General features: G+C 47.1%; 1 protein-coding gene across 1 annotated transcript; it reads right to left on the bottom strand.

Moving 5' to 3' along the window:
* Positions 1-1,104: 1,104 nt before the first annotated feature.
* isyna1 (inositol-3-phosphate synthase 1) lies at positions 1,105-23,192 on the bottom strand. The gene is made up of 11 exons (XM_062959627.1): positions 22,967-23,192; positions 21,495-21,613; positions 15,261-15,422; positions 12,093-12,222; positions 10,422-10,615; positions 9,845-9,994; positions 8,665-8,880; positions 7,921-8,085; positions 6,035-6,148; positions 1,526-1,743; positions 1,105-1,418 (listed from the first exon to the last, which is right to left on the bottom strand). The coding sequence occupies exons 1-11, from the start codon at positions 23,175-23,177 to the stop codon at positions 1,238-1,240; spliced, it is 1,860 nt and encodes a 619-aa protein (XP_062815697.1). The 5' UTR covers positions 23,178-23,192; the 3' UTR covers positions 1,105-1,237.
* Between the last annotated feature and the right edge of the window lie 2,284 nt (positions 23,193-25,476).

Genomic DNA, 25,476 nt, shown 5'->3' with positions numbered 1-25,476 from the left:
CTGGAGACAGAAAGGGGTGGAGTCGGGAGCTAAAGGGGTGGAGCCAGGACAAAAAGGGTGTGGTCAGGATAAAACCTGGTGATAGAAAGGGGCGGAGTCGAGAGCTAAAAGGGTGGGGCCAGGACAAAAAGAGGCGGGGTCAAGATGGAACCAGGAGCTAGAAAGGGGTGGAGTCGGCAGCAAAAGGGACGGAGCCGGGGATAAAGGGGGTGGAGCCAGGATGGAACCTGGAGACAAAAGGGACAGAGTCAGAGCAAAAGGGGGTGGAGCTAAGATGGAAACTGAAAACAAGAGGGCGGAGTCAAAATGAAACCTGAAACAAAAAGGGTGGAGTCAGGAGAAAGGGGGCGAAGCTAATGTGAGAATGGGAAACAAGGGGCGGAGTCCAGAGAAAAGGGGCGGAGCCAGGATGGAACTTGGAGGTGAAAGGGGTGGAGTCAGGGGCAAAGAGGCGGAGACAGGAGCAAAGGGGTGGAGCTAAGATGGAAATGGGAAACAAGGGGGGGAAGTCAAGATGGAACCTGGAAACAATAGGAAACCGAACCTGGGCTGAAGGCCGAACCTGGGCCAGAAACTGAACCTGGGCCAGAAGCCGAACCTGGGCCGGAGACTGAACCTGGGCCGGAGACTGAACCTGGGCCGGAGACTGAACCTGGGCCGGAGACTGAACCTGGGCCAGAAACTGAACCTGGGCTGGAGACTGAATCTGGGCCAGAAACCAAACCTGAGCCAGAAACTGAACCTGGGCCGGAAACTAAACCTGGGCCGGAAGCCGAACCTGGGCCGAAGACTGAACCTGGGCCAGAAACCAAACCTGAGCCAGAAACTGAACCTGGGCTGGAAGCCGGACCTGGGCTGGAGACCGAACCTGGGCCGGAGACTGAACCTGGGCCAGAAACCAAACCTGAGCCAGAAACTAAACCTGGGCCGGAAGCCGGACCTGGGCTGGAGACCGAACCTGGGCCGGAGACTGAACCTGGGCCAGAAACTAAACCTGGGCCGGAAACCGGACCTGGGTCTCCAGGCAGGTTCAAGACGGGACGATTCTTTTACCGCCGCCGATGCCAAACCGCAGCGCGGAAAGACGCAAGAAGCCGAGGGGGATTCCTCTGAACTTTTGTTTTATTTCTATTTTATTTTCCCAACAAAACATTCACCAAAGATGCCTGGCTCAAACGAAAACAAAACAAGGGAGGGAAGGAAGGGGACGCACAGTCCAATTGGGGGAAGGGGTTGTCTAGTTTTGCAAGCCGAGACAGGGCTCCGCGTGGCCGTTGCTTTCCGGGGGGCAGGCGAAGCCGTTGAGGCGCGGAGGGGGCGGCTCCTTGGGGCTGGGGTCCCGCTTGGCACAGCCCCACGGCTGTTGGGTCTTGTACTCCAGCTGCATGTGGTTCTGGGGAGGGAGGCCCACGCAGGCCCTGCCGGGGGGGGGGGGGAGAGAGAAGCAGGCCATCAATCACACCATTAAAACCATGAGTATATCTTATTCTCGATTTGGTGATATATTGATGAGATGATACGCTACCTGAGCAGGTTCTCAAGGGCGGCACGTTGTCGGAAGAGGGCGTTGACCACGGGGGCACCACTGGGCACAAGGGGGGCCTTGAGGAGGAAGCTGAGGAGCGAAAGGACGCTGTGGAGGGGCTGGGGGTCGCCCTCCCCTTCGATGCCCACCCGGATGCGCTGGCACAGCTCCGCCAGAACCACTAGGTCCAGGATGATGGGCGCCGCCAGCAAGGAGTCCTGCAGGGGGAGAAAGAGAGAGCATTCGGGGAGACTTAGACCTCTGTGATCCATGAGACTTAAGACTGTGACCCACGTGACCTAGAACTGTGACCCGTGAAACTTAGGACTGAGACCCGCGAGACTTAGGACTGTGACTCAGGTGACCTAGAACTGTGACCCACGAGACTTAGGACTGAGACCCGCGAGACCTAGGACTGTGACCCGTGAAACTTAGGACTGAGACCCATGAGACTTAGGACTGAGACCTGCGAGACTTAGGACTGTGACTCAGGTGACCTAGAACTGTTACCCACGAGACTTAGGACTGTGACCCGCAAGACGTAGGACTGACACCCATGAGACTTAGGACTGAGATCCGCAAGACTTAGGACTGAGACCCGCGAGACTTAGGACTGAGACCCGCGAGACTTAGGACTGAGACCCACAAGACAGGACTGAGACCCACGAGACAGGACTGAGACCCGCGAGAATTAGGTCTGAGATCCGCGAGACTTAGGACTGAGACCCGCGAGACTTAGGACTGAGACCCGCGAGACATAGGACTGAGACCAACGAGACTTAGGACTTAGACCCGCGAGACCTAGGACTGAGACCCATGAGACTCAGGACTGAGACCCATGAGACTTAGGACTGTGACCCGTGAGACCTAGGAATTACACCCATGAGACTTAGGACTGAGATCCGCAAGACTTAGGACTGAGACCCGCGAGACTTAGGACTGTGACCCGCGAGACCTTGGAATGACACCCATGAGACTTAGGACTGAGATCCACAAGACTTAGGACTGAGACCCGCGAGACTTAGGACTGAGACCCGCGAGACTTAGGACTGAGACCCACGAGACTTAGGACTGAGACCCGCGAGACTTAGGACTGAGACCCGCGAGACTTAGGACCGAGATCCGCGAGACTTAGGACTGAGACCCGCGAGACATAGGACTGAGACCCGCGAGACTTAGGACTGAGACCCGCGAGACTTAGGACCGAGATCCGCGAGACTTAGGCCTGAGACCCGCGAGACATAGGACTGAGACCCGCGAGACTTAGGACTGAGATCCGCGAGACTTAGGACTGAGACCTGCGAGACTTAGGGCTGAGACCCACGAGACTTAGGACTGCGAACCGCGAGACTTAGGACTGTGACCTGCGAGACTTATGACTGAGACCCACGAGACTTAGGGCTGAGACCCACGAGACTTAGGACTTAGACCCGCGAGACTTAGGACTGAGACCCGCGAGACCTAGGACTGAGACCCATGAGACTTAGGACTGTGACCCGCGAGACCTAGGAATGACACCCATGAGACTTAGGACTGAGATCCGCAAGACATAGGACTGAGACCCGCGAGACTTAGGACTGTGACCCGCGAGACCTTGGAATGACACCCATGAGACTTAGGACTGAGATCCGCAAGACTTAGGACTGAGACCCGCGAGACTTAGGACTGAGACCCGCGAGACTTAGGACTGAGACCCACGAGACTTAGGACTGAGACCCGCGAGACTTAGGACCGAGATCCGCGAGACTTAGGACTGAGACCCGCGAGACTTAGGCCTGAGACCCGCGAGACATAGGACTGAGACCCGCGAGACTTAGGACTGAGATCCGCGAGACTTAGGACTGAGACCTGCGAGACTTAGGGCTGAGACCCACGAGACTTAGGACTGCGAACCGCGAGACTTAGGACTGTGACCTGCGAGACTTAGGACTGAGACCCACGAGACTTAGGGCTGAGACCCACGAGACTTAGGACTTAGACCCGCGAGACTTAGGACTGAGACCCGCGAGACCTAGGACTGAGACCCATGAGACTTAGGACTGTGACCCGCGAGACCTAGGAATGACACCCATGAGACTTAGGACTGAGATCCGCAAGACTTAGGACTGTGACCCGCGAGACCTAGGAATGACACCCATGAGACTTAGGACTGAGATCCGCAAGACTTAGGACTGAGACCCGCAAGACTTAGGGCTGAGACCCGCGAGACTTAGGACTGCGAACCGCGAGACTTAGGACTGTGACCTGCGAGACTTAGGACTGAGACCCACGAGACTTAGGGCTGAGACCCACGAGACTTAGGACTTAGACCCGCGAGACTTAGGACTGAGACCCGCGAGACCTAGGACTGAGACCCATGAGACTTAGGACTGTGACCCGCGAGACCGAGGAATGACACCCATGAGACTTAGGACTGAGATCCGCAAGACTTAGGACTGAGACCCGCTAGACTTAGGACTGTGACCCGCGAGACCTAGGAATGACACCCATGAGACTTAGGACTGAGATCCGCAAGACTTAGGACTGAGACCCGCGAGACTTAGGACTGAGACCCGCGAGACTTAGGACTGAGACCCACGAGACTTAGGACTGAGACCCGCGAGACTTAGGACTGAGACCCACGAGACTTAGGACCGAGATCCGCGAGACTTAGGACTGAGACCCGCGAGACTTAGGACTGAGACCCACGAGACTTAGGACCGAGATCCGCGAGACTTAGGACTGAGACCCGCGAGACTTAGGACTGAGACCCGCGAGACATAGGACTGAGACCCGCGAGACTTAGGACTGAGATCCGCGAGACTTAGGACTGAGACCTGCGAGACTTAGGGCTGAGACCCACGAGACTTAGGACTGAGATCCGCGAGACTTAGGACTGCGAACCGCGAGACTTAGGACTGTGACCTGCGAGACTTAGGGCTGAGACCCACGAGACTTAGGACTTAGACCCGCGAGACTTAGGACTGAGACCCGCGAGACCTAGGACTGAGACCCATGAGACTTAGGACTGAGACCCATGAGTCTTAGGACTGAGACCCGCGAGACTTAGGACTGTGACTCAGGTGACCTAGAACTGTGACCCACGAGACTTAGGACTGTGACCCGCGAGACCTAGGACTGACACCCATGAGACTTAGGACTGAGATCCGCAAGACTTGGGACTGAGACCCGCGAGACTTAGGACTGAGACCCGGGAGACTTGGGACTGAGCCGCACGAGACTTAGGACTGAGTCCCACGAGACTTAGGACTGAGCCCCACGAGACTTAGGACTGAGACCCGCGAGACTTGGGACTGTGACCCAGGAGACTTAGGACTGAGCCCCACGAGACTTGGGACTGAGACCCGCGAGACTTGGGACTGAGACCCGCGAGACTTAGGACTGAGACCCACGAGACTTAGGACTGAGCCCCACGAGACTTAGGACTGAGCCCCACGAGACTTAGGACTGAGACCCACGAGACTTAGGACTGTGACCCATGAGACTTAGGACTGAGACCTGCGAGACTTAGGACTGTGACCTGCGAGACTTAGGACTGAGACCTGCGAGACTTAGGACTGTGACCTGCCAGACTTAGGACTGAGACCTGCGAGACTTAGGACTGTGACCCGCCAGACTTAGGACTGTGACCCGCCAGGACCGTGACCCACAAAACTAAGGACTGCGACCCATGGGAGTTAACACTGTGAACTGCGAGACTTAGGACTGAGACCCATGAGACTCAAGACAGCAACCCGCGAGACTGAGGACTGCAATCTGCGAGACTTAGGACAGCGACTTGCGAGACTCAGGACTACAACTCGCGAGACTTAGGACTGCGACCCGCAAAACATAGGACTGCAACTTGCGAGACTTGGAAGTCCAGTGAAGGCTTCTAACCGGAGACTGGATGCCCATCTGCCGGATGGGCTCGGATTGTGTATTCCTGCCTGGCAGAATGGCTTTGGACTGGAGGGCCTTTGGGTATCTCTTCCAAATCTAGGAGCCAATGATTCTGTCGCTCTCTTTCTCTCATAGAATCATAGAATAGTAGAGTTGGAAGAGACCTCATGGGCCATCCAGTCCAACCCCCTGCCAAGAAGCAGGAAATCGCATTCAAAGCAGCCCCGACAGATGGCCATCCAGTCTCTGCTTAAAAGCCTCCAAAGAAGGAGCCTCCACCACGGCCCCGGGGAGAGAGTTCCACTGTCGAACAGCCCTCACAGTGAGGAAGTTCTTCCTGATGTTCAGGAGGTTCATGATCTTCATGATGTTCAGGAGGTTCATGATCTCCATGAACCTTCTCATGTCTAGGAGGTTGGCGTGTTCCTACATGGAAGGGAATTGGACTGGATGGCCCTTGGGGTCTCTTGTAACTCTAGGATCTTATGATTCCGTGTATCTATCCACCCATCTTTCCTTTTGGCTAGGTCACTTTTCCATGCTGGGGAAAAGTCACTTACTACAGTTCTGACAATTGCTAAGTCTAGTGGCATTAGGGGGGAAAGCGAATGAGCAAGAACCACGAACCTCGCAAACGTTGTGGATGACGATGGTGTTGGTGCCGCCCAGGGCGATCTCGGAGGTGTACTCGTCCAGCGCCCGCTTGCTGTCGCCAACGTAGGGCACGTACTTGATCACCACCTGTCCGGGAAGACTCGAGTATAAGCCGACCCTAATATAAGCCAAGGCACGTAATTTTACCACAAAAAAAACTGAGGAAACTTATTGACTCGAGTATAAGCCGAGGGTGGAAAATTCCGCAGCTACTGGTCAATTTCAGAATGAAAATGAAATAAAAATAGTTCCCAATGAAATTATATTGAGGCAGCAGTAGGTTAAAGGTTTTTGAATATTTACCGTATTTCAAAGAAAAACAGTAAACTGGTAAGTGGAAAAGTAGGGTCAACAAAAACAATATGGTATTAACAATAAAATAATAATAACAATAATAATAACAACAACAACAACTTCATTTGTACCCTGTCCTATCTCCCCGTGGGGACTCAGGCCAGCTTCCAACAAATTAACAGGCAAACATTCAATGCCTATATAAACAATGCAGAGCTAGATATAGATTTATAATTATAGATACTAATTTCACATATGCATTTCCCCCTGAAACGTTTGCAAATACACTCTCTATATATGTGCATTTCCCTCCAGCAAAATTTCAAGCCCCATATATTTATGTTTTTATCTATCTAGACATCTCTATATGTGTCTGTGTGCATTTCTCTTGCAATATTTGCAAGCCCTATATTCATAAGAAGCCCCGGTGGTGAAGTGTGTTAAAGCGCTGAGCTGCTGAACTTGCAGACCGAAAGGTCCCAGGTTCAAATCCCAGGAGCAGAGTGAGTGCCCGCTGTTAGCTCCAGCTTCTGTCAACCTAGCAGTTCGAAAACATGCCAATGTGAGTAGATCAATAGGTACCGCTCTGGCGGGTGCTCTATGCAGTCATGCCAGCGGCCACATGACCTTGGAGGTGTCTACGGACAACACCGGCTCTTCGGCTTAGAAATGGAGATGAGCGCCAACCCCCAGAGTCAGACATGACTGGACTTAACGTCAGGGGAAAACCTTTACATTTTATATTCATATCTATCTATCTAGACATCTCTCTCTATATAGATAATTATATTTGTATAGGATTTGCAAAGATTTGTGGGGTGAAAATTCATATATAAAATAATGTATAGATATAGATATACAGGTACATGGAAATCTCTAGCTATCTATATGTATATAGGATTTGCAAAGACTTGCAAACATATGAGGGGGAATTCACATATAAAATTAATATAGATAGATAGATACAAATAATAATAATAATAATAAAACTTTATTTATATACCGTCCTATCTCCCGGATGGGACTCAGGGCGGTTTCCAATCATAAAAACAACACAAACATTACATAACAAACGTAATAATTATTATTATTATTATAAAATTAATATAGAAAGATAGATACAAATATAAAGGCACATAGGGATTGCAAAGGCTTGCAGGGGGAAATGCCTATATGTCTGTAGCTGAGATTAACAAATGTTTCACGGGAAAATGCTTTTATAAGATTAATGGTTTTTTCCTGACTTGCAAGGGCTTCTTTCCCTTTTCAAAACATTCCCTTGGTTAAGAGCGAGGGAGGCTTTGGAAAAGAAAACACTGATAAGGGAGGGTAAGATGAGAAATAAATATATCCTATATTGCAAGCAACAGCCTCCAGGCTCTACTGCCGGCTTGATCTTGATTATGATCTTGATCTTGATTATGAGCCGGGGAGGCTTTTTCAGCTCATAAATAAGGGCTGAAAAACTCAGCTCATCTTCAATTATATACGGTAATGATAATTATAATAATAAGAGCGGCTGGATGCATTTGGGTGAACCCCACCGCCCGCTTCTCCCCACTCACGCAGTGGTCAGGCCGCTCTCCCGGGCCGTAGAGCACCGGGTTCAGATCCACCATGTCGTCCACCACGTTGGACTTGGAGACCTCCTTGGAGCGGAACTGGGCCGGGGCCGAGAGATTGCGCCCGTCGTTGTTGCCCAAGTGGTTGTAGCTGACGATCGAGACCGGCTGGAAGGGAGGAAGCAAAGTCTAGATCAGGCATGGGGAAACTTCGGCCTTCTCACGAACCACTATTCTGGCAAAGCAAAAAATTAAAAATACCAGCGAACTATAGATAATGAGTTGCTGTATCGTGTAATTGCAACTACTGGACATCCTGAATTGAGAGATAGTGGTCAGTCACCTCACATGTATGCAAATCTTTGCAAATCCTATACAGATATAATTATCTATATATAGAGAGATGTCTAGATAGATAGATATGAATATAAATATATAGGACTTCCAAATATTGCAGGGGAAATGCACACACACACAGATTTCTAGATAGATATAAACATAAATATACAGGGCTTGCAAATATGCAGGAAGGAAATGCTGGCAAGTCTGGGGAGCACAACCAGACACAAAGGGGAGTCCACAACATGTGAGTGTGGAGGAGAGCAAACCACAGACCACTGACTACAATGCAGCCACATACACAATGGAGGACTTTCTTACAGCGACACCAGAGGAACTACAAGTGGTCAAAGGAAATCTAGTATCAACTTGGCGACGGCGAAGGGACTCAGACTCACGCTCACTGACCTTGATCCCTGAACTGACGAGGAAATCCACCAGCACGGACTTGAGCTTCGTCTGTCCAGATTTGAAATCGTCGCCGGCGATGAAGACTTGGTGCTGGACGGCGAGTTCGACGGCGCCAGGCACGAAGGTGTTTTGGGGGGACCCATTGATGTAGGGACAGCCCTCCAAGATGCTGGCCACGGCGAAGAGGGTGGAAGGAGAAACCTCCAGGCCGGACTTAAAGGCAGAGAAAAGACAGTGGAGGCTCAGAAATCTATCATTGGAAGGGACCCTAGAGGTCATCTCGTCCAGCTTGGTGGCTAAGACCTTCCTTCTAATGTTCTACCCAATGTGACCCCTCTAATGTTTGACCCGTGAGACTTAGGACTGTGACCCACGAGACTTAGGACTGAGACCCATGAGACTTAGGACTGTGACTCGCAAGACTTAGGAATGTGACTCGAGAGACTTAGGACTGTGACCCGAGAGACTTAGGACTGTGACGCGTTAGACTTAGGACTGAGACCCGCGAGACTTAGGACTGTGACGCCTTAGACTTAGGACTGAGACCCGCGAGACTTAGGACTGTGACGCGTTAGACTTAGGACTGTGACGCGTTAGACTTAGGACTGAGACACGCGAGACTTAGGACTGTGACTCGCGAGACTTAGGACTGCGACCCGTGAGACCTAGGACTGAGACCCGAGAGACTTAGGACTGAGACCCGAGAGACTTAGGACTGAGACCCGAGAGACTTAGGACTGAGACCAGCGAGACTTAGGACTGAGATCCGTGAGACCTAGGACTGAGACCCGCGAGACTTAGGACTGAGACCAGCGAGACTTAGGACTGTGACTCGAGAGACTTAGGACTGAAACCCGCGAAACTTAGGACTGAGACACGTGAGACTTAGGACTGAAACCCGCAAGACTTAGGACTGAGACCCGCGAGACTTAGGACTGAGACCCGTGAGACTTAGGACTGAGACACGTGAGACTTAGGACTGAAACCCGCAAGACTTAGGACTGAAACCCGCGAGACTTAGGACTGAAACCCGCGAGACTTAGGACTGAGACCCGCAAGACTTAGGACTGAGACTCGCGAGACTTAGGACTGTGACTCGAGAGACCTAGGACTGAGACCAGCGAGAGTTAGACCTCTGCAACCCACGAGACTTAGGACTGCAAATATACACACACACCTCAATAGCTCTCAAGAGGTTTTCGGCGGTGTCGTTCAGCCCGGTCTGGACTTCGCAGAAACGTTCAGTGTTGGCCGTCCAGAGGACGATAACCTTGTCCACCCCGCTAGCGTTTCTAAAGTCACGAATGTCGCGGCGTATCTGGGCCACCTGCAAGGCAGAAAGGGGGTTTTGAACAGCAGCCAAAAAACATGAAATACCATATATAAGCCGGGTTTTTCAGCTCTTTTTAAGGGTTAAAAACCACCACTCGTCTTATACTCAAGTGAGGGTCCTGGCGGGAAGGCGTGGGCCTGAAAGACACCCATGTCTTCCCACCAGGACCCTCACCTCTCCAGACCCTGGACGTTGTTCCACAGATACATAAACCCCACTTGCCTCGTTTCCAACAGACCTCACAACTCTGAGGATACCTGCCATAGATGCAGGCGAAAAGTCAGGAGAGAATGCTTCTGGAACATGGGCAGACCACCCGGAAAACTCACAGCAACCCAGTGACTCTGGCCATGAATGCCTTCGACAACACAGTGTAAACACACCTCCTGGCTGTCCTTACCTGTTTAAGAGGCACACTCACCTGCTCTGCTTTCGTCCCCGTCAGTACGTTGTCGGCCCGCTCTTGCTGGTTGGCCGCAATGAACTCTGGGATGTAGATGGAGGGCCGGGGCCGCATGCCTTCCATGTGCGGCCGGAGCTGCTCCTGCAGCGGCCAGTCCAAGACCTGGGCCCTGCGCATGGCCTCGGCCAGGTTCATGCCGGAGATGTCCCAGCCTGGAAAGGAGAGGCCCAGAGTGGCCAGTTTTAAGACCAGATTTAGATCCCTGGGTGCCATATTGTTCTGGAAGACCTGTTGTAATGGATCTTGCCTACCTTGCAGGGCTGGTGTGTGGCCACTTTGCAGGCCTTGCGTGCAAAATCTCAGCAGAGCAAGGGGGAGGAGCAATGAGGCAGCCATTAATTTTATTATTATTATTATTATTATTATTATTATTATTATTATTATTATTATTGTCAGTGCAGTCTGATTGGCTGATGCAAATGGAGAAAGTCACTTAGAAACTGGAGATGGGCGGAGCCAAAGTGACAGTTGGAGCTAGGCAGCACAATCAGGCAGCCATTACTGTCAGTGAAGTCTGATTGATGCAAATGGAGAAAGTCACTTAGCAACTGGAGATGGCCGGAGCCAAAGTGACAGTTGGAGCTAGGCAGCGCAATAAGGCAGCCGTTACTGTCAGTGAAGTCTGATTGACTGATGCAAATGGAGAAAGTCACTTAGCAACTAGAGATGGGCGGAGCCAAAGTGACAGTTGGAGCTAGGCAGCACAATCAGGCAGCCATTACTGTCAGTGAAGTCTGATTGGCTGATGCAAATGGAGAAAGTCACTTAGCAACTGGAGATGGGTAGAGCCGAATTGACAGTTGGAGCTAGGCAGCACAATCAGGCAGCCATTACTGTCAGTGAAGTCTGATTGACTGATGCAAATGGAGGAAGTCGCTTAGCAACTGGAGATGGGTGGAGCCAAAGTGACAGTTGGAGCTAGGCAGCAAAAGAATTATTTTTCAGTTGGGGCTTGGAGCCCCCGATGGCACAGTGGACTAAAGCCTCGTGACTTGAAGATTGGGTTGCTGACATGAAAGCTGCCAGGTTCGAATCCCACGGAGGGAGAGTGCGGATGAGCTCCCTCTATCAGCTCCAGCTCCATGCGGGGACATGAGAGAAGCCTCCCACAAGGATGGTAAAAACATCAAAACATCCGGGCGTCCCCTGGGCAACGTCCTTGCAGACGGCCAATTCTCTCAATTCTCTGACACGAAAAAAATAATAATTGGGGCTTGGAGTTTGAAATGTAAACATAGAGATATAGTAAATAAAATTCAAAGCAGGAGCGCTCTGCCGGCGCAGCCTGCCTTGGTTCACGCCAACCGGAAGTTCTGATAGAGATATAGTTTTGGGAACTGTGTTTAGAAAAGGAAGCCTCTTTGAGGAATATAGTTAAAGACCTTCAGGAAAGGAAGGGCTGAGAGGTATATTATGACTCTATAGTCTGGAGTGTTGGTGTTAAATCCCAGGAGAAGTGGATTTAAAGGTTTATATTGTCCTGTTTGTGTTTCCTTGGTGAAGGAACATATTTACACAGAATCCAAGTTATGAAACCATTCTTTATAAGAGGAAACCCTAACTTGTTATTGAAACCATATTGGGGATGGCATTTAATTTTGTTGTGCACCCCCCACGCAAGGCCCTTACCGTCGAAGACGATGTCGTCGGGGTGCACCATGGGGAGCAGGTCGCGGAAAGGGACGTAGACTTCGCCTCCGGGGCCGTTGCCCAGGCAGACGGTGGAGGCTTGCAGGAGGGAGCCGTAGTAGTTGGCACGCTGTGGGTGAAACAGAGACGGGGCGTCATGTCAGAAATATTAAAAAATAACTAGGTATTTTTGTGTTTATCCATACCTCACAACCTCTGAGGATGCCTGCCACAGATGTGGGCGAAACGTCAGGAGAGAATACTTCTGGAACATGGCCACACAGCCCAAAAGACATACAACCACCCTAGGTATTTTTGATTACGAAAATGTGAGTCAAGCACCGAAAGAGTTAAATGGATGCAATGACTCAGCAAATGCTGCAGTTCGGTATAAGCAAGTGTGCCTGTAGCCTAGAAGGCCTTAGTGTTATTCAGCCTCAGTGAGAGAAGGCCTCTGTGTGAGAAAGGCCTCAGTGTGAGAGTAGGCCTCACTGTGAGAAAAGTGAGAGAAGGCCTCTGTGTGAGAGAGGCCTCAGTATGAGAAGGCTTCTGTGTGAGAGTAGGTCTCAGTGAGAGAGTAGGCCTCAATATGAGAGTAGGCCTCAGTGTGAGAAGCCTCAGTGAGAGAAGGCCTCTGTGTAAGAGTCGGCCTCAGTGTGAGAAAGGCCTCAGTGAGAGAAGCCTCTGTGAGAGAAGCCTCTGTGAGAGAGAGGCCTCAATGTGAGAGAGGCCTCAGTGTGAGAAGGCCTCAGTGTGAGAGAGGCCTCAGTGTGAGAAGGCCTCAGTGTGAGAGAGGCCTCAGTGCGAGAGAGGCCTTAGTGAGAGATGGCCTCTGTGTGAGAGAAGGCCTCTGTATGATGTAGGTCTCAGTGTGAGAGAGGCCTCAGCAGGAGAAAGGCCTCACTCTGAGAGAGGCCTCAGTGCGAGAAGGCCTCTGTATGAGAGTAGGTCTCAGTGTGAGGTAGGCCACAATGCGAGGTTCATCTCTGTGTGAGAGGCCACAGTGGGAGAAGGCCTGTGTGAGGTAGGCCTCTGTGTGAGAAGGCCTCAGTGTGAGAGGCCTCAGTGAGAGAAAGGCCTCACCGTGAGAGAGGCCTCAGCGTGAGAAGACCTCTGTGTGAGAAAGGCCTCAGTGTGACAGAGGCCTCAGTGTGAGAGGCCTCAGTGAGAAAGGCCTCAGTGTGAGAGAGGCCTCAGTGTGAAAAAGGCCTCAGTGTGAGAAGGCCTCCGTGTGAGAGTAGGTCTCACTGTGAGAGAGGCCTCAGTGAGAGAAGGCCTCTGTGTGAGAGTAGCCTCAGTGTGATGTAGGTCTCAGTGTGAAGTAGGCCTCAGCAGGAGAATGGCCTCACTGTGAGAGAGGCCTCAGTGCGAGAAGGCCTCTGTATGAGAGTAGGTCTCAGTCTGAGAGAGGCCTCAGTGTGAGAAAGGCCTCAGTGGGAGAGAGGTCTCAGTGTGAGAAGGCTTCTGTGTGAGAGTAGGTCTCACTGTGAGAGAGGCCTCAGTGAGAGGCCTCTGTGTGAGAGTAGGCCTCAGTGTGATGTAGGTCTCAGCAGGAGAAAGGCCTCACTGTGAGAGAGGCCTCAGTGCGAGAAGGCCTCTGTATGAGAGTAGGTCTCAGTGTGAGAGTAGGTCTCAGTGTGAAGTAGGCCTCAGTGCGAGGTAAGTCTCTGTGTGAGAGGCCACAGTGGGAGAAGGCCTCAGTGTAAGAGAAGCAGCAGTGTGAGAGAGGCCTCAGTGTGAGGTAGGCCTCTGTGTGAGAAGGCCTCTGTGTGAGACAGGCCTCAGTGGGATAAAGGCCTCAGTGAGAGAAGGTTTCTGTATGAGAGTAGCTTCAGTATGAGAGAGGCTTTAGTGGGAGAGAGGCCTTAGTGAGATATGGCCTCTGTGTGAGAGAGGCCTCAGCAGGAGAAAGGCCTCACTGTGAGAGAGGCTTCAGTGGGAGAGAGGCCTCCGTGTGAGAAAAGTCTCACTGTGAGAGAGAAGCCTCACAGTGTGAGAAGCCTCAGTGAGATAAGGTTTCTGTGTGGCAGGTCTCAGTGTAAGAGAGGCCTCAGTGAGAGAGAAAGGCCTCAGTGTGAGAGTAGGCTTCAGTGTGAGAGTGAGAGAAGGCTTCTGTGTGAGAGTATGCCTCAGTGTGAGAAGGCCTCAGTGAGAGAGAAAGGTCTCAGTGTGAGAGTAGGCTTCAGTGTGAGAGTAGGCTTCAGTGTGAGAATAGGTCTCAGTGTAAGAGAGGCCTCAGTGTGAGAAGGCCTCAGTGTGAGAAAGGCCTCAGTGAGAGAAAGGCCTTAGCGTGAGAGTAGACCTGAGTGTGAGAAAGGCCTCAGTATGAGAGAGGCCTCAGTGTGAGAGAGGCCTCAATGAGAGAAAGGCCTTAGTGAGAGAAAGGCCTTAGCGTGAGAGTAGACCTCAGTGTGAGAGAGGCCTCAATGAGAGAAAGGCCTCAGTGTGAGAGAGGCCTCAGCGTGAGAAGGCCTCCGTGTGAGAATAAGTCTCAGTGTGAGAGTAGACCTCAGTGTGAGAAAGGCCTCAGTGAGAGAAGGCCTCAGTGAGAGAAGGCCTCAGTGAGAGAAAGGCCTCAGTGAGAGAAGGCCTCAGTGAGAGAAGGCCTCAGTGAGAGAAAGGCCTCAGTGAGAGAAAGGCCTCAGTGAGAGAAGGCCTCAGTGAGAGAAAGGCCTCAGTGAGAGAAGGCCTCAGTGAGAGAAGGCCTCAGTGAGAGAAGGCCTCAGTGAGAGAAAGGCCTCAGTGAGAGAAGGCCTCAGTGAGAGAAAGGCCTCAGTGAGAGAAGGCCTCAGTGAGAGAAAGGCCTCAGTGTGAGAAAGGCCTCAGTGAGAGAAGGCCTCAGTGAGAGAAGGCCTCAGTGAGAGAAAGGCCTCAGTGAGAGAAGGCCTCAGTGAGAGAAAGGCCTCAGTGTGAGAAAGGCCTCAGTGAGAGAAGGCCTCAGTGAGAGAAGGCCTCAGTGAGAGAAGGCCTCAGTGAGAGAAGGCCTCAGTGAGAGAAAGGCCTCAGTGAGAGAAGGCCTCAGTGAGAGAAAGGCCTCAGTGAGAGAAGGCCTCAGTGAGAGAAAGGCCTCAGTGTGAGAAAGGCCTCAGTGAGAGAAGGCCTCAGCGTGAGAGTAGGCCTCACCCTCAAAGATGGATAAGTGGTTTCTTGGGCTTCCCGTCGACTCACCTTGGGGCCGGTCTTGGTCATCCAGGTGAGGCCCAGCTTGTTGGCCAGCACTGCGGCCGTCACCGTGGTCCCGTTGTTGCCTCCCCAGCCGACCAGCATCACGCCAAGCTTGGGGACGCGCCTCTCGGTGCGGAAGAGCAGCCGGGTGGAGGACGGCGTGACCTGCGGAACCCCCCGCCGCAAACACAAACAGTGAGAGCGAGGCACAAAACCCCCGAAAGCTGAGATTGCAACTGACCTCAAAGTTGTGGCTGTGAAGACAATGGAGAGGGAGAAGTTAATGTTTAACATCCACACCGATGACCAGCCACAAAAACAACATTTTGGGAACAGAACAATGACTTTCTAATGAAACAATGAAACAAGAAAATAACACTTACAAACCAGGAACACACATTTTGTTACACATTTGTGGCTGGTCGTTGACAATTTTGTCGTGTTCGCTTTCCCAGGTTGGATTGATTATGCCACGTAACAAAAGTTGCAAAAATAATTATTTTCTGTTCCCGATTTGAAAGAGTTCTTTGTTGCTTTGTTGTGCGCTCCTCACTTTGGAAGTCATTGTTCCGCTCCAAAAAATATGTTTTTGTGTGCCACATACAAGGTTAAATTGTGTCGTCGGAGGCTTTCATGGCACTCTCTCCTGACGTTTCGCCCACGTCTATGGCAGGCGTCCTCAGGGGTTGTGAGGTCTGTTGGAAACTGGGCGAGTGGGGTTTAATAGATCTCTGTGGAATGAAGTCCAGGGTGGGAGAAAGAACTCCCACAGTCACAGCACTCCCCCAGGCAGGAAGCAGCCAGGCTTCAAAGCTGCAAGGCCATTCAATCCTAATCAGGGTGGCCAACGGCAACATTCACACTGGCCTCCAACAGACAAAGAGTTCTTTCTCCCACCCACAGATATATGAACCCCACTTGCCAAGTTTCCAACAGACCTCACAACCTCTGACGATGCCTGCCGTAGATGCGGGCGAAACGTCAGGAGAGAGTGCTACTGGGGCATGAACAGACAGCACAGAAAACTCACCGCAACCCAGTGATTCTGGCCATGAAAGTATTCGACAACATATTTCTTTGGGTCCCCTTTGCGGGGTATTAATAATAGTAGTGATGATAGGATAATGATAATATTGATAATAATAATAATAACATTAATTTGATAATACTGGTAGTGATGATAGGATAATATTGATAATATTGATAATAATAATAATATAATTATAATATGATAATACTGGTAGTGATGATAGGATAATAATAATAATAATAATAATAATAATAATAATAATAATAATAAATTGATATTACTGGTAGTGATGATAGGATAATGATAATAAATAATAATAGTAATAATAATAGATAATACTGGTAGTGATGATAGGATAATGATAATATAATAATAATAATAATAATATAATTTGATAATAATGGTAGTCATGATAGGATAATGATAATATTGATAATATAATAATAATAATAATAATAATAATAATAATAATAATAATAATTTGATAATATTGGTAGTGATGATAGGATAATATTAATAATAATAAAAATTGATAATACTGGTAGTGGTGATAGGATAATATTGATAATATTGATAATAATAATATAAATAATATGATAATACTGGAAGTGATGATAGGATAATATTGATAATAATAATATAATAATAAAATTGATAATACTGGTAGTGATGACATTATTATTTTATATTGATAAAATAATAATAATAATAATAATATATGACAATACTGGTAGTGATGATAGGATAATGAGAATATTAATATTAATATTAATAATAATAATTTGATAATGCTGGTAGTGATGATAGGATAATGATAATATTTATAATAGTAATGATAATAATAATATAATAATAATTTTATAGTAGTGATGATAGGATAATGATAATATTGATGATAATAATAATACAGTAGAGTCTCACTTATCCAACATAAACGGGCCGGCAGAACGTTGGATAAGCTAATATGTTGGATAATAAGGAGGGATTAAGGAAAAGCCTATTAAACATTAAATGAGGTTATGATTTTACAAATTAAGCACCAAAACATCATGTTGTACAGCAAATTTGACAGAAAAAGTAGTTCAATATGCAGTAATGTTATGTTGTAATTACTGTATTTACGAATTTAGCACCAAAATATCATGATATATTGAAAACATTGACTACAAAAATGTGTTGGATAATCCAGAACGTTGGATAAGCGACTGTTGGATAAGTGAGACTCTACTGTACGATAATACTGGTAGTGATGCTATGATAATGATAATAATATAATAATGATGATGTTGATATAACGATGGAAGATGCTTCTGGAACACGGACAGACTCGGAGCAAACTCACAGCAACCCAAAAATCATAGTGTAACATAGTGTGTCGGTGAGCCTATATACATCCTGTCGGAATACAATATGCAGAGCCGGTCCAAGGTAATTTTCAAGTGTAGGCGAACAGAAATTTTGCCCCCCCCCCCGGAAAAAAAACAATCACTGAAAAATAAAATAAGCAGATAAGCAAAAATGTTGGATAATAAGGAGGGATTAAGGAAAAGCCTAAATAAACAACACTCTGAAAACGGGAAATCCAGACAGGAAGCAACCAGGGCCAACTAACACCCCCCAACCAAGGATGCCCCCAGGGAGGAAGCCCCACTTGCCTTGCTTCCTAGACTTCCTACAGAGGAGGAGGAGGAGGCTGAGTTGGATGACCCAGTAATCTGAATCAGTACAACTATTTCTAACAATGTATGTCAGATTTTCTCAAACTGACATTATCCAGAAGTGCTGGACATTCATTACTGCCATCTCTGCCTTGTACATCCATTAGAAAGTTTAGATTCTATATCTCTGCTAAACTAAATAGTTGCATACAGGTGTTAAAACTTTAATCCTTGGGAAAATCTACTTATAAATGAAGGTACTAGGACTTATTTAACAATTTCCCTCCTTTCTCATAAATGGGGCCAAAAGTGGCTCACCTATGAATTAAAACAAGCTCCATAAATTAAAAAGTAACAGTAGAAAATGAACATTCAATTAAATAAGGGTGTATGCATTAAATTAATTCACCCAAGTTAGGTAAGATAAGCAATACTTACTTCACAGGCTTCCCAAAAACCATATTGTCTTCCTAGGCTCCTTTCTGCCGCAGGAGACAGGAGTTGCCTTGATGGCGCCCCCCAACAACATGGCGCCACAGGCAAATGCCTAGTTTGCCTGGTGGTAGAACCGCCTCTGACAATATGCAAAAATAATGTATACGGGATGCATATTAATGCTGACGGATTTTATCCCAATATGATAAAGTTAAGGTCCATAGTTAAGCCTATCGACTTTTGAACCCTCGAGCAACCAGCAACGGCATTGATCCGGCCTCCTACGCTTCCCGCTGTATGGATATATTTCCTGTTTTTCTGGTTTTTTAAGAGCCGGGGAAGGAAAAAGTCCAGGATGCCTTTGAGGGTGTTTGCTTTTAGGGCCCAAACGGAATGATATAGACTCACCTTCTGCCGGAGGGATTCTCCCTGGGAATCCTATTGAACGTAAAGATTCCTAGGGAGAATATACAGACAAAGTATGCGAATAACACTACTATTCATATAGTATTACAGCGGTTAGTGTCTATTTGTCTTGAGCAAAGGTTTCGTTCAGTTTTGCTCTGTTGGCGGCAATGAGGCTCGTTTTTCCATCATTTTTATGGCTATCGGGATGAAACTTCACACACTTGTAGGCAATATTATTGACTTTTAGCCTGCCAAGTTTCAGAACATGTCGGCCATCCACTGATTTTTAGGAATTTTCTAATGGTTTCATTCCAATTTGTTCCGTTGGCAGCAACGGGGAAAATCTTGAGGCTCGTTTCTCTATCATTTTTATGGCTATCAGGATGAAACTTGGCACATTTGTAAGCAATATCATCAACTTTTAGCCTGCCAAGTTTCAGAACATTTTGGCCATCCACTGATTTTTAGGAATTTTCTAATGGTTTCATTCCAATTTGTTCCATTGGCAGCAATGGGGAAAAATTCGAGGCTCATTTCTCTATTATTTTTATAGCTATCAGGATGAAACTTGGCACACCTGTGGGCAATATTATTGACTTTCAGTTTTTCAAGTTTCAGAACATTTAGGCCATCCACTGATTTTTAGGAATTTTTAAATGGTTTTGTTCCAATTTGTTCCGTTGGCAGAAACAGGGAAAAATTCGAGGCTCGTTTTTCTGTCATTTTTATGGCTATCGAGATGAAACTTGACACACTTGTAGGCAATATGATCAACTTTTAGCCTGCCAAGATTCGGAACGTTTCGACTGTCCACTGATTTTTAGGAATTTTTTAATGGTTTCGTTCCGATTTGTTCCGTTGGCAGCAACGGGGGAAATTTCAAGGCTCGTTTCTCTATCATTTTTATGCCTATCGGGATGAAATTTGGCACATTTGTAAGCAATATTATCTACTTTCAGCTTGCCAAGTTTCAGAAGATTTCGGCCATCCACTGATTTTTAGGAATTTTTAAATGGTTTCATTCCGATTTGTTACATTGGCAGCAACGGGGGAAATTTCGAGGCTCGTTTCTCTGTCATTTTTATGCCTATCGGGATGAAATTTGGCACATTTGTAAGCAATATTATCAACTTTTAGCCTGCCAAGTTTCAGAAGATTTCGGCCATCCACTGATTTTTAGGAATTTTTAAATGGTTTCATTCCGATTTGTTACATTGGCAGCAACGGGGGACATTTCGAGGCTCGTTTCTCTGTCATTTTTATGGCTATGGGGATGAAACTTGGCACATTTGCAAGCAATATTATCAACTTTTAGCCTGCCAAGTTTCAGAAGATTTCGGCCATCCACTGATTTTTAGGAATTTTTAAATGGTTTCATTCCGATTTGTTACATTGGCAGCAACGGGGGAAATTTCGAGGCTCGTTTCTCTATCATTTTTATGCCTATCGGGATGAAATTTGGCACATTTGTAAGCAATATTATCAACTTTTAGCCTGCCAAGTTTCAGAAGATTTCGGCCATCCACTGATTTTTAGGAATTTTTAAATGGTTTCATTCCGATTTGTTACATTGGCAGCAACGGGGGAAATTTCGAGGCTCGTTTCTCTGTCATTTTTATGGCTATGGGGATGAAACTTGGCACATTTGCAAGCAATATTATCAACTTTTAGCCTGCCAAGTTTCGGAACGTTTCAGCCATCTGCGGATTTTTAGGAAATTTTTTAAGTTTCTACAAATCAAAGGAGGGGACCAGCTTTGCATGTGATTGTCTGACAAAGAAAAAACAACCTGCATGGAGTTGCCATTGTCAATCACATCATCCTTTTCCCATCTCAGATGATTAGGTATATTACATTGAAAAAAACTACAGCTTGAAATGCTCTGAAATAACAATAACAACAACCACAAAATAATAATAATAACAACAGTGATGTTGACCGGCTATATCTGCCTAGAAGATCAGGGGGCAGAGGACTCTTGCAAGTAAAACAAGCCGTCAAAGAAGAAGAACATGCCCTGGCAGAAAATGGAAAGCAAAGTGAAGAACCTGCTTTGAGTGAAGTCAAAAATCAGAAACTCCTCAAAGCACAGCAGACAAAGAACCAGTACAAGAAAACCACACTACAAACTAGAACAGAATCAGTACAAGAAAACCGCACTACAAACTAGAGCTGACAGCTGGCACAACAAAACATTGCATGGAAAGTTCCTTGACAAAATTGAAGGAAAAGCTGATAAGGAGAAGACCTGGCTCTGGCTCACAAATGGGACCCTGAAGAAGGAGACAGAAGGCCTGATCCTTGCAGCCCAGGAGCAAGACATCAGGACAAAGGCCATTCAGGCCAAGATCGAAAAATCAGCTGATGACCCAAAATGCAGACTGTGCAAGGAAACCGACGAAACCATTGATCGTATCCTCAGCTGCTGTAAGAAAATTGCACAGACAGACTACAAACTATGTGGCCCAAATGATCCATTGGAACTTCTGCCTCAAGTATCACCTCCCAGCAGGAAAGAACTGGTGGGATCACAAACCTGCAAAAGTCTTGGAAAATGAGCACGCAAAGATACTGTGGGACTTCCGAATCCAGACTGACAAAGTTCTGGAACACAACACACCAGACATCACAGTTGTGGAAAAGAACCCCAAAGGAACAACACAGCTCTCGGTGACCCCTCCAAAAATTATTGGATGCCTTGGTTACCTTGGTGATGCCATCCTCTTGGCGCACTTGGACCGCTTGGTAGTCGTACTGGGCCTCGATCACGTCCGGGGTGTACCTGACGTCCGGGCTTTCCACCACGAACGGTGCGGCCATGGACTCTGGAAGGAAGAAAGGCATTGATTGTCATGAAAGGATTAAATTGAGACACATCCACCTATTGGTCTCAATTTCTATTTATTTACAACTATTTACACTGCACAGCTGGAGCGGACCATCTAAGCGTCCGGCTAGATTGATGGCGACGAGCGAAACACCTTGTCTCTCAACTGACATTATTATTGCTATCATAGTAGTAGTAGTACTATTATTATATTATAATTATATAATTATATTATATTATTATTGCTATTATTATTATATTTTATTATTTTATTGTATTATAATTATATTATTGTATTGTTATAATATTATCGCTGCTATTATTATTATTATTATTTTATTGTATGACACAGCAAACAAGATAGATATGCTGGATTTCGTATCACAAAATCACAAGTCGAACACTTTCCAAGTGTCTAGGACTGTGTGATGTATATTATTATTATTATTATGACACATCATACAAGATAGATATGCTGGATTTCGTATCACAAAATCACAAGTCGAACACTTCCCAAACGTCTAGGACTGTGTGATGTTTATTATTATTATTATTATTATTATTATTATTATTATTATTATTACTACTACTACTATTACTGTATTATATTATATTATGTATTATATTTATTATTATGTTATTATGTTATTATTATATTATAATTATTATATTGTTATAATATTATCATTGCTATATTATTATTATTAGTAGTAGTACTATTATTGTATTATATTATTTATTATATTTATTATTATTTATTATATTGTTGTAATATTATTATTTTATTATGACACAGCAAACAAGATAGATATGCTAGATTTCGTATCACAAAATCACAAGTCGAACACTTCCCAAGTGTCTAGGACTGTGTGATATTATTATTATTATTATTATTATTATTATTATTATTATTATTATTATCTAATTACGATCTTGCTGAAATCGAGGCATGCATTGAGATGCGAGTTGTACAGTAACCAAGTTACGGATGAGCTGATTTCGGAGCTCACCTCCATGGGATTTGTAGTTCGTCAAGACATCCAGCCCCCAAGACCCCATAGCATTGAACCAAGGCAGTCTTAAAGTGGGTTCATTCTGCAACCCAAAGTTTGTGTCCAAAGGGTGGGAACTTTTTTCCTGATACCCCAAGAAGGGGCGTGAAAGCCAAGACAGGCCAATGGGTGCCAAAGGGTGTTGGTCAAAGGAATGGGAGGCTTTGCTTTGGGGAGGGGGTCCGCTTCCCTTTTTTACACCCTCCTCCACTCCTAAAGACCTCTGCAACATGGAGAGACCCCCAACCCTGATCCTAGGCCCTTTCCCCACCCTATCAGACCCCCAAGAAGACCCTCACCTGGCAATCCGGTCGCTCTGGAGGCTCCTGCAAAGCAAGGCTGGAGAAGAGGAAGGAGGAGGAGGAGGGGCTGGAGGAGGGGGCAAGACCCGCCCACGCCCCCATGGCTCCGCCCACAGAGGAAACATTTCCACAGACCACCCCTCCTTTTCCCCCCCAGGATGCAAGGCCCAGAGGCGCCACAAGGGGGCGCATAGGCTTGAAAGAACATGCCCTGGCAGAATATGTAAAGAAAAGTGAAGAACCTGCTTTGATTGGAGTCAAAAATCAGAAACTCCTCAAAGCACAGCAGACAAAAAACCAGTACAAGAAAGCCGCACTACAAACTAGAGCAGAATCAGTACAAGAAAACCGCACTACAAACTAGAGCAGAATCAGTACAAGAAAACCGCACTACAAACTAGAGCAGAATCAGTACAAGAAAACCGCACTACAAACTAGAGCAGAATCAGTACAAGAAAACCGCACTACAAACTAGAGCAGAATCAGTACAAGAAAACCGCACTACAAACTAGAGCAGAATCAGTACAAGAAAACCGCACTACAAACTAGAGCAGAATCAGTACAAGAAAACCGCACTACAAACTAGAGCAGAATCAGTACAAGAAAACCGCACTACAAACTAGAGCAGAATCAGTACAAGAAAACCGCACTACAAACTAGAGCAGAATCAGTACAAGAAAACCGCACTACAAACTAGAGCAGAATCAGTACAAGAAAACCGCACTACAAACTAGAGCAGAATCAGTACAAGAAAACTGCACTACAAACTAGAGCTGACAGCTGGCACAACAAAACCTTGCATGGAAAGTTCCTTGACAAAAGTGAAGGAAAAGCTGACAAGGAGAAGACCTGGCTCTGGCTCACGAATGGGACCCTGAAGAAGGAGACAGAAGGCCTGATCCTTGCAGCCCAGGAGCAAGACATCAGGACAAAGGCAAGTAAGGCCAAGATTGAAAAATCAGCTGATGACACAAAATGCAGACTGTGCAAGGAAACCGACGAAACCATGGATCATATCCTCAGCTGCTGTAAGAAAATTGCACAGACAGACTACAAACAGAGGCACAACTATGTGGCCCAAATGATTCATTGGAACTTATGCCTCAAGTACCACCTCCCAGCAGCAAAGAACTGGTGGGATCACAAACCTGCAAAAGTATTGGAAAATGAACACGCAAAGATACTGTGGGACTTCCGAATCCAGACTGACAAAGTTCTGGAACAAAACACACCAGACATCACAGTTGTGGAGAAGAAAAAGGTTTGGATCATTGATGTTGCCGTCCCAGGTGACAGTCGCATTGATGAAAAACAACAGGAAAAACTCAGCCGCTCTCAGGACCTCAAGACTGAACTGCAAAGACTCTGGCAGAAACCAGTGCAGGTGGTCTCGGTGGTGATGGGCACACTGGGTGCCGTGCCAAAAGATCTCAGCCGGCATTTGGAAATTACGATCTGCCAACTGCAAAAGGCCACCCTGCTGGGATCTGCACGCATCATCCGAAAATACATCACACAGTCCTAGACACTTGGGAAGTGTTCGACTTGTGGTTTTGTGATACGAAATCCAGCATGTCTGTCTTGTTTGCTGTGTCACAATAAAATAATAATAATAATCAGAAACTCCTCAAAACACAGCAGACAAAGAATCAGTACAAGAAAACTGCACTACAAACTAGAGCTGGCAGCTGGCACAACAAAACATTGGGAAGTGTTCGACTTGTGATTTTGTGATACGAAATCCAGCATGTCTGTCTTGTTTGCTGTGTCACAATAAAATAATAATAATAATCAGAAACTCCTCAAAACACAGCAGACAAAGAATCAGTACAAGAAAACTGCACTACAAACTAGAGCTGGCAGCTGGCACAACAAAACATTGGGAAGTGTTCGACTTGTGATTTTGTGATACGAAATCCAGCATGTCTGTCTTGTTTGCTGTGTCATAATAAAATAATAATAATAATGATAGTAATAATAGGGAGCCCTCTATTGACTTGGAAGAGACCCCTCCCCAAGAGAGAGGGCTTCATGAAGCTCAGCCTCTCTGCAAAGGGACCCAAAAGGTGGGACCCTAAAGGTCATCTAGACCAACCTGGGTTCCGGAACCACTGTCCAGGGAGTCCTTCCTCTTCATGAGCAGAGTTCAAATCAGCCTCGGCCGGAGCCCACCTTCTTATCTGTGCCTGGGGGTCAAAGGTCGCTGGGCGCCCGCCGGGAGAGCAAACACGGGCCCAGGGCCCTTATCTCGCCCCCCCCCCCCCCGAACACGGCCCCTTTGCATGACTGCAGGGCAGAACCGGCTCGGACCGGACAACTTCAACAGGGGAATCCAATGGAGATTTTTAAAAAGCAGAATGGCCATCTGTTGGGAGGGATCGGACGGTGTCTTCGCAGAATGGGGTAGGACTGGATGGTGTGATTTTTTATTTACAGATGTTTTTAAAAGGGTTAATATTTCAGTTACTCTGCATCATGAGTTGGTTGCCATGGAGAAAGGGGTGGAG

This window comes from Anolis carolinensis, unplaced genomic scaffold, assembly GCF_035594765.1.
Source record: "Anolis carolinensis isolate JA03-04 unplaced genomic scaffold, rAnoCar3.1.pri scaffold_7, whole genome shotgun sequence".
Lineage (NCBI taxonomy): Eukaryota > Metazoa > Chordata > Lepidosauria > Squamata > Dactyloidae > Anolis > Anolis carolinensis.
The sequence above is the reverse complement of the archived record's forward strand: the minus strand, read 5'-3'. Positions and strand labels throughout refer to the sequence as shown.